Source organism: Rhinichthys klamathensis, unplaced genomic scaffold, assembly GCF_029890125.1.
Source record: "Rhinichthys klamathensis goyatoka isolate OS25496 unplaced genomic scaffold, OSU_Roscu_1.1 h1tg000066l_1, whole genome shotgun sequence".
Lineage (NCBI taxonomy): Eukaryota > Metazoa > Chordata > Actinopteri > Cypriniformes > Leuciscidae > Rhinichthys > Rhinichthys klamathensis.
In genome coordinates, this window is record NW_026606609.1 from 1454266 (window position 1) to 1467302 (window position 13037).

At 38.7% G+C, this 13037-nt stretch overlaps 1 protein-coding gene across 1 annotated transcript; it reads left to right on the forward strand.

Moving 5' to 3' along the window:
- The first annotated feature begins 8468 nt into the window (after nucleotides 1–8468).
- Nucleotides 8469–12205, forward strand: slc16a7 (solute carrier family 16 member 7). The gene is made up of 4 exons (XM_056249992.1): nucleotides 8469–8698; nucleotides 9015–9158; nucleotides 10965–11795; nucleotides 11866–12205. Exons 1-4 carry the CDS (start codon nucleotides 8482–8484, stop codon nucleotides 12105–12107), a joined length of 1434 nt encoding a protein of 477 aa, XP_056105967.1. The 5' UTR covers nucleotides 8469–8481; the 3' UTR covers nucleotides 12108–12205.
- The last annotated feature ends 832 nt before the right edge of the window (nucleotides 12206–13037 follow it).

Below are 13037 nucleotides of genomic sequence, written 5' to 3' on the forward strand. Positions count from 1 at the left end.
TTGTTCGGCACTGGCAGGATCAGCAGCAGTGAGTGCGGGAAAGAGCACCGAGGAGAGGGAGAGAAAGAACTAGGCCTCACTCACTCTAAAAAACACACGCTTGTTTGCACAGACCCACTACGAAATGGCAGCTAAATATCCGTTAGCTGGTTAAATTGTGTGGGATTTCGCATTAAAGCTCTTTTGTTTGTCTGTGTGGAGCCGTAGGCCTTTGTTTAATCCCTTCCCCCATCAGAGCCGGTTGAGAAATAGGAGACACTCCTTTAGTGAATATGAGCCCTGAGCAAAAAATAGTGCAGCCACCATAACTTCCTGTGCTTGAACTGCAACTGATTCATGAGCAATATGTAAAGTAGATATGGTGTTCATTCCAAAAAGAGAAATGCAATGTACTTTACCATATTATATCAGTAATCAGTGCAAAAAACAAACAAATGCAATACACTTGGATGTTACATAACGAGTAATGTACCTAAACGGATTAACTAAACCCTGAAGCACTTAAAAAACAATTCACTATATTCAATGAAGATAGTTTTCTAGAATAAAAAAGTACCATAGGCTATTATGAATGATATATTTTCACATTCACAAAAGCAGAGGAGCTAGCTAGGCAAATGCCTTAGATTCATTACAATAGTGTGAGTGTTAAAACAAAAATTCTCTGAATCTTTACTGCATTAAGATATTGGTAAATTTTAAGGTGAATCTATTCGATGAATTAGTAGGAATGTGTTTAGGCCCTCACAGCAAAAGCCTCCACTAGGCCGGAAACAGCGCCGCCTGCTCGCTGACACTTACACAACACTGACACCCACTGGAGAGCCGGGGAACTGACTCCCATCGATCATCACATATGCTAGCTAGGTGAAACCTCTTTTGTTGTTATTGTTAAATAAAATTAATAGAAAAGAAGTTGTTTTCGGTAATTGAAATAAAGCTGAAATAGAATACAATACTAATAGATAAAAAAAAAGTGAAAATGAGAAATGTTGCATTGAAAACTAAGTTAAAGTGCTTACACACAATTTCTCAAACCGTGGCTCCTTTTCTCTACACACAAAACCACAAAACACGCACACAACATGCAAAACGTAACACATCTCTTGCAAAAGCAAACATTCAAAAAATGTGTTTTTGTATAGTAAACCTACACAGAAACCATCAAACGCAAGGCAAGAGCTGTTAGTTTAGAATAATGTGCCTAATGTAGAGTGCAGCGTTTTGCAAAAAAGTGTCTTACAATTGCAAACTGAGAGGCGATGGCGCCAGCATGTTGTACGGCAAGCCGTCGATTCCCGAACACTTTAGTACGGTAACTTAATGGTTTGTGATTTTATGTTAATGTCTTTGTTTTTGTGCTTGGTTGTTGAGGGAACTATTTTGGACATTCAAGCTTCAATTAACTTTGTGGCTCGCCAAAACAATCACCGGTGGCCATGGTTTCACCTTTTCCAAGCACCTGATGTCCATCCATATACCGCTGGAGTTATCTCTCACCTTTTAAAAAGAAGCGCCACAAAACAAAACACGAGACGGACGGTTAACGAAGACCACGAGGAATGCGCGCGTATATTCGCTGCACTTCTGAATGTGAGGTCAGTGGGAAATAAAACGCAATACTTCGCGATTTTATTGTTTAGCAAAATTTGGATTTTCTGATTTTAACTGAGAGACCCGGTGTTTTCTGCCTGAACTCGTTAGCCCCCCGCGAACTCCAATGTTTTAAATGGGCCTAACGTTACTCCCGGATCCACTGGTCGAGGTGGGTGGGGTAAAATTGCATTTAAAGTACATTAATATGTCCAACCAATAATAATAATAGTAATAAATTTAGTGATATCATATATGACATCCCCTTAAAGAGATAGTTCACCCAAAAATGAAATTGCTGTCATCATTTACTCACCCCCAAGTTGTTCCAAACCTGTAGAGTTTCTCTGTTCTGTTGAACACAAAAGAAGATATTTTGCAGAACGTTTGTAATCAAACAGCTGACGGCACCCATTGACATTAGCAGGTTAGGTCACATGCTGTCAAGGCACCACAGTGAGTTCATTTAAGAAAGATAATATGTATAAAGAAAATATATATAAATTCCATTTTTTTTAAATGTCATTGTACGACCAAAGTTTTAGGTCATTTTTAATGCACAATTTGTAAAAACAATACATAAAAGACCAAAAAATGGCATGCATAAATGTATATTTGTGTAGCTGCACTATTGTTCATTACTTGCAGGCAGTATAATAGCCTTTTTGCCCGTGTTTGTGGTAAATGTTAGTTCGGTTTTATAGAAGACAGAGGAAAAGCTGTACCTTTTCCAGACAGTATTGATGATAATGAAAGCAGTGCATCAGATAATGAGGTCTTATAGTAAGAAAGGAAGAAGTTAAGGATCAAGGAGGATAGAAGCTGTGAGGGTTAGGGCAGAGATGAAGAATATAAATCCTAGATTGTTGTGAAAGTCAGACATTTTGGGTACATTTATCCCATGCTAGTTTGGAAGATGTGATCGATGCTACAACCAAAGATCAGAGATCGAGTTAAGTGAAGTGACGCAACTGATGCTGGTAGGTAGGTCACATGATAGTAACATGGCTGGATAAATGGTATTCATAGCCTATACTATCAGTGGAGCAATACTTTTAATTTTGAATTACAGCTGGTTAAACTGGAACTGACCAACACTGTTCATTGTGCAGGATTATTATTATTATTCTTTCTTTTATTGTTCCGAACCACTGACAATCTTTTAATTATTAGGGACTTTAACATTCATGTATTCTGCCAGTTTAACCCATTGGTAAGGCAGTTCTCTGACCTTGTTGACTCTTTTAACTTGACAAAGTCCGTTTGTGATGCTACATATACAGGGGTGCTGCACATTTTTTAAAGTCAAATTTGAGGCTTTTTAAGACCTGAAGAAATTAAAATTAATACTGCACATTAGGGGTGTGCAATATTGACAAAAAAGTATATCTCGATATTTTCAAAGTTTTGTTGATAGCAATAATTAGATGCTATTTTGCTGAGTTTGTTTTTGTGCTGGCCTGGTATAATGGCTGGTTTAGGCCTGTTGTGGACAGCTGACTCACAAAGACATATTCATATTATTCATATTTCCTATGCGGTGGTCAGTTCACAGCAGTGACAGAAATTATTATTTTTTATTAAGGGGCAATATTTCCAGGGGAATATTTACTTATAATGGCATTTTTTAAAACTTATTGGATGTATTCATCACCTTTTATGTCAAATTCTAACATTCAAATTAAATTCAATAAGAATAATAACACAATATAGGGCTATTACCAATCAAATTAAATCCTCAACAAAATCCATCTTCGCAGTGCAGAGGTGACACAGAAGCAGCATCAGACGTGGCTTAATATATTTACACTGCATAACAATTGTATGAATAATGCTAAATGCTAAATATGAAATGATTTCTAATTTTAACTTTTCAAGGGTACTTTAAATATGAAACTAAAACCGCCAGTAGGTGGCAGCAGGTCACTGTCTTAATGAGCGAGTCATTCGTTCAACCGATTCGTTTAAACGGCTGATTCATTCAAGAAAGAAACAAGTGAATGGGTCATTGAATCATTGATTGTTTCGTTCGTTTAAAATGCAGAGATTCAGTCAGTTAAAAATCATCGCTGTCTGTTGCATGGAGGCTCGTTCTGAAGTGGTTTCATTTTGGAATTTTCGTTGGCGAAATAAACAATATAAAATGTAACTCACAGTGTTATAACTTATTGTTCATTAACATGTTGTATAAAATAAATATCATAATAGTGCTGATATTTGGTGGAAATGGCACTCTTGCTCGTGTGAAATTGTAATATAACTACATCATCATGTAATTATAAGAAAAAAACTCATCGGGGCAAAAATGCTCTTGTATTTTGATTTTTTTTAAGGCCATATTCTGCATACATCACGCAGTGAAAGCGAGTGACGAACTCGACGTCAGCTCGCACATTATTAAAACAATAATTACAATATCATTAGACGATACATATGGCACATCCCTACGCACATAAATAATGTACTTACTTACATTTGAACTGAAATTTACCCATTTTCTTCTCCATCTCTCTTTCTTTCGCGTGCAGGAGAGGATATGCTGTCGTAAATGCGCGAAAGTGAATTGTCACGTGACGTGAGCAAATCCGTAGCCTATAATACAAATAATTGTCAAATTAAATAAAAAATAAATGAACGCTAACTATATAGGCCTAGTTTTAATTTGGTAAAGGATTTAGATATGTCTAAATCAAAGTGTCATCTAAAATGTAAGACCTCTCATAAAATAAGACGTTTTAAGACTTTTCTCTCTCTTTCCTAGCGTTATTCCCGCTCATTCAGTGCCGAATTTCGACTCCCTGCCAAATGATTTCCCCCTAGTTGAAGTCATTACCTGATTGTCTAATCCAAACCCTGTCCCCCTGAACTAATCCTAAACCTACCAATACTGGAGGTAATAATTTGGCGGGGGCCAGAATTCGGCTCATTTGCAGGGTCCGCTTTACACACACATGATTTGGCACAGGTTTTACGTCAGATGCCATTCCTGACACAACCCAGTCACATCTGAGAGTGCTGGGACACCTTCACACCATGCTTCACACTCAACAATCTGGCATATCCAATCCACCTAACCTGCATGTCTTTGGACTGTGGGGAAAACCAGAGCACGGGCACCTGTAAGGAACCCACGCTGACACGGGGGAACATGCAAAGCTCGAACCGGGGACCTTCTTGCTGTGAGGTGACAGAGCCACTTACACCATGCCGCACATTTTAAGACTTTTTATGGCCTTCAATTTTAAAAATCTAATTTAATACTTTTGAAGACTTTTTTAAGTATCTGCTGGAACCCTGTGCTACTCACAGCCATGGTCACACTTTTGACCTAGGCTGCATCCGAAAACTTAAAAATGCTGCCTAGGGAGGACGCATTCCAAGGTGAAGGCATCAAGGTACATCCGAATCCAAAGTTAGCTTCACTTCCTGCCTCATGAGAGACCCTCATCTGATCGATTTTTGAAGGCAGCATAGATTTAGCCTATCCTTTGATATCCCACAATCCTGTGCTTTCCATTCTGTGACAGTTGAACTAAAAAATAAAGATGGTGTCTGAAAGTTGTCATTTTTATCATTTTTAGTGAAAAGTTACTACTGTAGTACTTAAATATTCGCTTAGTTATCACCAAAACTTGCACTATTTTGCTGTAAATCATTAAACCGTTACGCTGCCTCAGAAGTCTGCCCGAAAAAAGTCAGTTTCGTGAGGTGCCTTCAAATGCGGCCTGCAAAGTCATTGCCTGATAGGGCAGCGAGGCAACAAAATCAGCTGCCTAAGTTTTCGGGTGCAGCCCTGGTTTTATCTATTAGTAATGTGGCTAAAGAGGACAATTATATATATCCAGTGGGCGGGGCCAAATATACGATGATGTAGATGGAAGTCTGTTTCTGCAGAGGCGGTCTCTCTCGCACTATTAAGTCATAATGTGACAGAGCTGGTTTCAATGAAAGCTGTTTTTGGCCTAACAAGGAAGTTTTGAGTTCTAAAATTTACAGGATTTTTTTATAGTACAATGACCTCTTAAGCTCGGGCCGACGTAGTTTTTTCGGCGTGTTCCACACCGTTGGCTCTAGTCAGACGCTGTTGGGTTTATTGGGCCGATTCAGCATGTAGAATCGCCGTCGGTGAGAGGGAGAACTCTGATTGGCTGTTCAGCTTGGTGAACGAGTCAGTGCACGAGAATAATAACAAAACAGCAGCAAAGAAGTCAAAACCGTACAGAAGGCTGTTCTAATTTGACGTCATCTTACCTGAGTGTTCCTTGGCGAATATTTTTATATTAACATGAGCGGAGTGGAATAAAGAAAGTGATCAGCGGTTTCCCATTTCGAATGAGGAATGTAGATGAATATATCTGCAGAAATAGACAGTTTTCTCATTAACACGCAGGTGCAGAACACGCATGCTAGTTGAAAGTCGGCTGTAGTTCTCTCAAGTGCAGAATTTTGCCCCCGATGCAGGCGATGCGAGGCGACAACACAGTCGACTTTCATCAGCGCTAGTCCTTTGGCGTCCGTTTGGGGGTTCCTACCTATACTTGTCAAAAGATCAAGGGATTTTATTTTATTGACTTGTTTTTAAAGTGCTATATAAGTTGAAATATCGAATGTACGTTTTCTAAAGAATTTGAGATTGTGAAGTGCACATTCGATGGTCACTTTACTATCCCATGAGGCCACGGAAGGGGATTTATGAATGGAAGTGAAGCGACAGGTCACGTGGCAATAACAACATGGCAGATCATGTAGTATGTCCACATTTCATTCATATTACCCATATTGATACTATATGGAACTTGCTTTTTAACGGTCACAAAGTAAATTCAAATGTAGTTACCTACTCAGTATGTGATTTTGGACGCACCATCTGTCTGAAGATTAGCTATACGAGTGAATGGTTTCACCGAGTGGACCTCAAGTGACACTTTCAAGTGTCAAGTCCCAGACTTAAATGTATGTTTGAGCTGGTCTAACCTTAAAGGGTTAGTTCACCCAAAAATGAAAATAATGTCATTAATGACTCACCCTCATGTCGTTCCAAACCCGTAAGACCTCCGTTCATCTTCGGATATTTTAGATTTATTCCGAGAGCTTTCTGTTCCTCCATTGAAAATGTATGTACGGTATACTGTCCTTGTCCAGAAAGGAAATAAAGACATCATCAAAGTCGTCCATGTGACATCAGTGGGTTAGTTAGAATTTTTTGAAGCATCGAAAATACATTTTGGTCCAAAAATAACAAAAACTACAACTTTATTCAGCATTGTATTCTCTTCCGGTTCTGTTGTCAAGCCGCGTACACGAGTCCGCAGTGACGCTGATGACGTAAGACGCTGCTGACGTGTTATCTGGTGCGTCCGTGTATTGGGGTTCAAATAAATATGGCTGGGCAAAAAAATGCAAGTCTTCCTCTGTGTCGAAATCCTTAGACATGTTTGCGAAGATTGTTTTGTTTACAGCGTGCGTCTCCCTCAGACTGTAAACGAAGCTCAGGCACACCAGATAACACGTCAGCAGCGTCTTACGTCATCAGCGTCACTGCGGACTCGTGTACGCGGCTTGACAACAGAACCGGAAGAGAATACAATGCTGAATAAAGTTGTAGTTTTTGTTATTTTTGGACCAAAATGTATCTTCGATGCTTCAAAACATTCTAACTAACCCACTGATGTCACATGGACGACTTTGATGATGTCTTTATTTCCTTTCTGGACAAGGACAGTATATCGTACATACATTTTCAATGGAGGGACAGAAAGCTCTCGGACTAAATCTAAAATATCCGAAGATGAACGGAGGTCTTACGGGTTTGGAACGACATGAGGGTGAGTCATTAATGACATTAATTTCATTTTTGGGTGAACTAACCCTTTAAGTAACTTGCTCCGACATATCTTAAAATATGTCAGTGCCATTGTTTTGTCTCAAGATGCACACCAGTAATTCTAAGACACGTTTATAAAAGCTACTTAAATGTCCTAATTGAACTAATCCTGGCTTATTCTAAGCCCTGTCTGTGAAACCAGGCCTTAGCTTAGTGTCTAAGATATAAAAAAACTGTAATATTAATAGAAAGATAAAAAAAATCACATTGCAAAATTACAAAAATTTAATTAAAATACCAAACGGAACATTTAAAAATAAAAGCATGTTCAAAATATTAATAAGTAGCCTATTATAATAGTATATCAATGCTATACAATACTGTCCTGCAAGTCCTACTGATTTGATCATACATAATTGTTTATTTTATTTTTTGTTTTTAATGTAGTTTAATTTAACTTTTAATTGTTTGTATGTATCTGCGTGTAATTGTACATATAACATGCTACTAATATTTTATTAACCTATAACCATGCCAATAATGCAAACAGGAATTCTGAGTTGCTCTTTGGTCAGATTTCAGAAATATAATCACACTTTCAGTCTCTCTCTCTCTCTCTCTCTCTCTCTCTCTCTCTCTCTCTCTCTCTCTCTCTTCTCTTTAAAAAGGGGGCAAGGCATTTCACGTGATATGGAGAACCACAAGAAAGAGAACTGATAAGAAAATAAAGAAAGCAGGACATGTTGAACATCGCCATCTGGAAGCTCATTGTACTCATGGAGAGAGGTAAGGTCACTAATTTTGTGTCGCAGACATTTATATCCTTTTCCTATAATTTTTTTTTTTTGTTAGTGGAAGTGTAGCTTTCAATACATAAATCAAGTGCATTGGGAATTAAATGAAGTGCATTGGGAATTAAATGTGTACAAAGATTTATCAGTCAATAGGAAAGTTCCTGCATGATTTCTGTAGTTAATTCAGAGCAATGTTCTGTTATTTTAATGAAGAATACTAATGAAATCATATGGGTTTTTTTTCTTTTAGAGAGGAATTAAAAACAAAACATGCCCCCATCAGCTAGCACAAACCTGGGCTATACCCCTCCCGATGGCGGCTGGGGGTGGGCCGTGGTGTTGGGATCCTTCATCTCCATCGGCTTCTCTTACGCCTTCCCCAAGTCTCTCACCATCTACTTCAAAGAAATCCAGGAGTATTTCTCCATCTCCTACAGTGAGATAGCCTGGGTCTCCTCCATCATGCTGGCTACCATGTATGCAGGAGGTTAGAAAGCATATTACTCAACTTTGCATAATGATTTGATGGCACAATGATATGCGTGTGAGTCATTTTCGCGATATTGCTTGGCATTGCATACTCCCACAAGCAGAGCACTTCAATGTGTGCTAAAAGTAACCAAATAACCCAAATCAAAGATTACTTTGTCCCCATGGTTGCACAATATGAGAGTCTCAGAGCGGTGCTCTCTTTTTTTTAGTCTTCTTTGTATAACAAATTTAGAGGTCAACGTTTTGGTAATTCTTTTGGGTTCATGACACCTAATATGAGCATTGCATCACCTTTTTCTCTCACATTGCAGGACCCGTGAGCAGCATTTTGGTCAACCGCTATGGTAGCCGCCCAGTGGTGATTGTTGGTGGGCTAATGGTTGGGCTTGCTATGGTAACAGCGTCTTTTGGCACTACCATTTTGCATTTGTATTTATGCGTGGGAGTCATTGGAGGTACATATTTTAATCTTAATCACAGCAATAACCTGAGAAATGAGGACATAGTGGACCACAACACATAAATACATAGTATATAGATTGTAACTCAGTTCCCTTCTTGTGACATTGTTCTTCTGCTAGTAAAAAGCATGCTTCATTCTGATTGGTCAGTGTCAGTGCACTAGGGTTCCGCCCCTGCATGTGAATGATCAAAGATTACAAACTCAAGGTCAAAGCTGTCTGTTTCTGGGTTAAATTCAAGCACTAAATAGAAGCTCTGGCTTTTTAATTCACTACAATTCAGAAAAAAACATGCCATTCCTTGTTATTTTGACATGGAGAAACTGAAACCTGACCTGAGACCCAACAACAGCAATGTCCGATTTGTGAGCGAATCATTCTTAGGAATCAACTGTATTCAACTGGTTTACGAATCACATTCTATGATTCATTAGTGAATTCGACTATTCGGATTTGCAGCAGTTAGAAACTCACTGTTTCAATGATTCATTCAAAGTGAGTCTCAAGTTAACAAATCACTGCATTTGTCTGACTCAAAATGAGCCAAAAACCAGGTGTAATATGTTTCTCATTGCTCCAGTGTGCTGACTCCTAATAATGATAATTCATAATAATGTTAGATTGAACACTAACCTATTTAGAATCATTTCTATACGATTTTTTAAATGTTTTTGAATAAGTCTCTTATGCTCACCAAGGCTGCGTTTATTTGATAAAAAATACAGTAAAGACAGTAATATTGTGAATTTTTTTCAGTGTTACATGATCCTTCAGAAATCATTCTAATATGCTGATTTGATGCTCAAGAAACATTTCTGATTATTATCAATGTTGAAAACAGTTGTGCTGCTTAATATTTTTGTGCAAATCATGATGTATTTTTTTTTAGGATTCTTTGATGAATAGAAAGTTTAGAAGTTCAGCATATACAGTATTTTAAATCTTTTGTAACATTATAAATGTCTTTACTGTCACTTTTTAGCAAATTACTGCAGCCTTGCTATATAAAACAATTTTTTTTGAGAATTATGGAGTATGTAAAATCCTCACAGATCAGTACATTTACTTTTGATACTTAAATTCAGAAGTAAGTACCGTAAAACTTCAAATAATAGCCGAGTCCCAAATAGACGCCTGTCTCTTTTACACGCCTGGTGTGGCTGCAGGTTTGGGTAAATAAAGGCCGGTCTCAAATAGAGGCCGGGTCTGTTTTTTAGTTTCGGGTTGTATTTAATCCTCTAAAACCGTCAGATCGTCCGCTTTTTGGCGGCCGCCAAAGCACATTTTTGTCCCTCCAAAGTCTTTTTTGATCGATGAGTGATGTAGAATAGAATGACTGCTGCGCCTGACAGGGCGCGTTACAAGCAGAGAGAGAGAGAGAGCCCCGGCCGCGCGCGCGCACTCTCGCGTCTTCAAACACCACGAGCGCTGTCTTGCTCTCTCTCCCTCGCTCATACTAATCAAAATCAATTGACGCGATAGTAAAAGCTCGGAAGACCGCAGTTTCACGTGGAGCATTTGGAGATTTTTAGAGATTAGAGACAGGCCTATACACTCAATGAACAACATCTCAACACTAAATTATAAAGGCCTGTCTCATATAGACGCCTGTCTCAAATACAAGCCGGTGCAGTTCGACGATTTGGGCAAATAAAAGCCCGGGCTACTATTTGAAGTTTTACGGTACTTTTACTCAGAAGTAAGTACTTTTACTCAAGTACTTTTATTGGAGTAATATGTCATGTACTTAGTTAAATGTTAACTCATTGACCATGCACATAAAATGCTTTTGTTTTACAGGCTTTGGCTTAGCTTTTAACCTGCAACCATCTCTTACGATAATTGGCAAATACTTCCTTGTGAAAAGGCCATTAGCAAATGGCCTGGCAATGGCAGGGAGCCCAGTCTTCCTGTCCACCCTGGCTCCCCTCAACCAGTTTCTCTTTGACCGTTTTGGATGGCGAGGAAGCTTCCTCATCCTCGGAGGAGTGGTGCTCAACTGCTGCGTAGCTGGAGCCCTTATGCGGCCCATCAAGATGAAACCAGCGGCGAGCCAAACCACTGATGAAAATGACAGCGGGGATCTGGACGTCACCCCTCAGACAGCTGGACAAGACAAGTCCAAGCAGTCAGGCCGTGCCGTAAAGGTCAACCAGTTTATTGATGTAACCCTCTTCAAGCACAGAGGCTTCCTCATCTATCTGGTGGGGAATGTGCTCATGTTTTTTGGCTTTTTTGCCCCAGTGGTCTTCCTGGCACCATATGCCAAGCATCAGGGGATAGACGAATACTCCGCAGCATTCCTGCTCTCCATATTTGCTCTAGTGGACATGTTCGCACGTCCAGGAACGGGTCTGGTCGCCAACACCAGATGGATCAGGCCCAAGATCCAGTATTTCTTCAGCTTCGCTGTGATATATAATGGCCTGTGCCATCTGATGTGTCCGCTCTTACCAGGTTACACAGGCCTGGTGGTGTACGCTGTGTTTTTTGGCCTGGCTTTTGGCATGGTGTGTGCTCTTCTTTTCGAGGTACTCACGGATTTGGTGGGAGCACAGCGGTTCTCCAGTGCGGTTGGGCTCGCTACCATTATAGAGTGTGGGCCTGTCCTGCTGGGACCACCAATCTCTGGTAAGTCCTCACTGTTATATCTCTCCGTGTTATATTGTTCAGGAAGTCTATTAACAGGTTTCTTCCTCAGGTTTACTGGTTGACATCTTCATGGACTATAAATACATGTACTTTGCTTGTGGTGTGATGATGCTGGTCGGCGGTATCTTCCTCTTCATCATGAACTATTACAACTACAGATGGTTGGAAGAGGAGAAGAAACAGAGTTTGGTAGAAGAGCTACAGATTGTCTCAGCTAAAGAGCTTGCTGCCATGGGGGAGGTCAAACTCAGCACAGAGGAGGAAGCACTGGACTCAACCCAAGAGCCCTGAATCTGTCTTCTTTTGTTAGAATGAAACTATCCATCCATCCGTCCGTCCGTCTGTATGCCTGCTGAATGTTGCAATCAAGCATTCCTCAGTTGCATTTTTATAAACTAGTTTTTCTTAGCATTTTAGATTGCTTTATTTTTAAAGTTTTCTTTCTATATTATTACTTCAATAAATTATAAAACAGGTAGGGCTGTGCCTAAGCCTGTTTCTGCTCATATATAGTGTTATTGCATAACTCAAGTGTTATTTTAGTATTATTTATATAGATAGTATTATAGTATTTATTAATTTATTAACAACTTTTATATTTTAAGTTCTAATTTTAGTTTAAATCTTTCATGTGCTTTTTTTTAGTGTCATTTTTTTTAAATCCGTTTTATATATATATTGGTTTGAGTAATTTTAATACTTTAACTTACTTTATTTTAGTTAGTTGCCAAGGCAAACTTGAAACTCATTTTCATTTAAGTTTTTCATCAAAACCATTTTTTTATATTTTCAATTTGAGGTAAAGGCAGGGTAGGTGTGATCTATATGTTTATATATATATATATATATATATATATATATATATATATACAGTGGATGAAATAATTATTTGATTGCCTGCTGATTTTGTAAGTTTGCCCACTTACAAATAAATGAAGGGTCAATAATTTTTATACTAGATTTATTTTAACGGATAGAGACAGAATATCATATATTATATGGGTTATAAATTGATTTGCATTTCAGTGAGTGAAATAAGTATTTGATCCCCAAGCAAAACATAATTTAGTACTTGGTGGAGAAACCCTTGTTGGCAAGCACAGAGGTAAGACGTTTCTTGTAGTTGGTCACTAGGTTTACACACATCTCAGGAGGGATTTTGGTCCACTCCTCTTTACAGATACTCTCAAAATCCTTAAGGTTTCTTGGCTGTCACTTGGC

Coding starts and splice junctions, on each gene's coding strand:
- slc16a7 (XM_056249992.1), top strand. CDS start 8,482: ATGCCCCCATCAGCTAGCACAAACCTGGGCTATACCCCTCCCGATGGC. Junction 9,159..10,964: donor ATGCGTGGGAGTCATTGGAG/GTACATATTTTA, acceptor TTTGTTTTACAG/GCTTTGGCTTAGCTTTTAAC. Junction 11,796..11,865: donor GCTGGGACCACCAATCTCTG/GTAAGTCCTCAC, acceptor TTTCTTCCTCAG/GTTTACTGGTTGACATCTTC.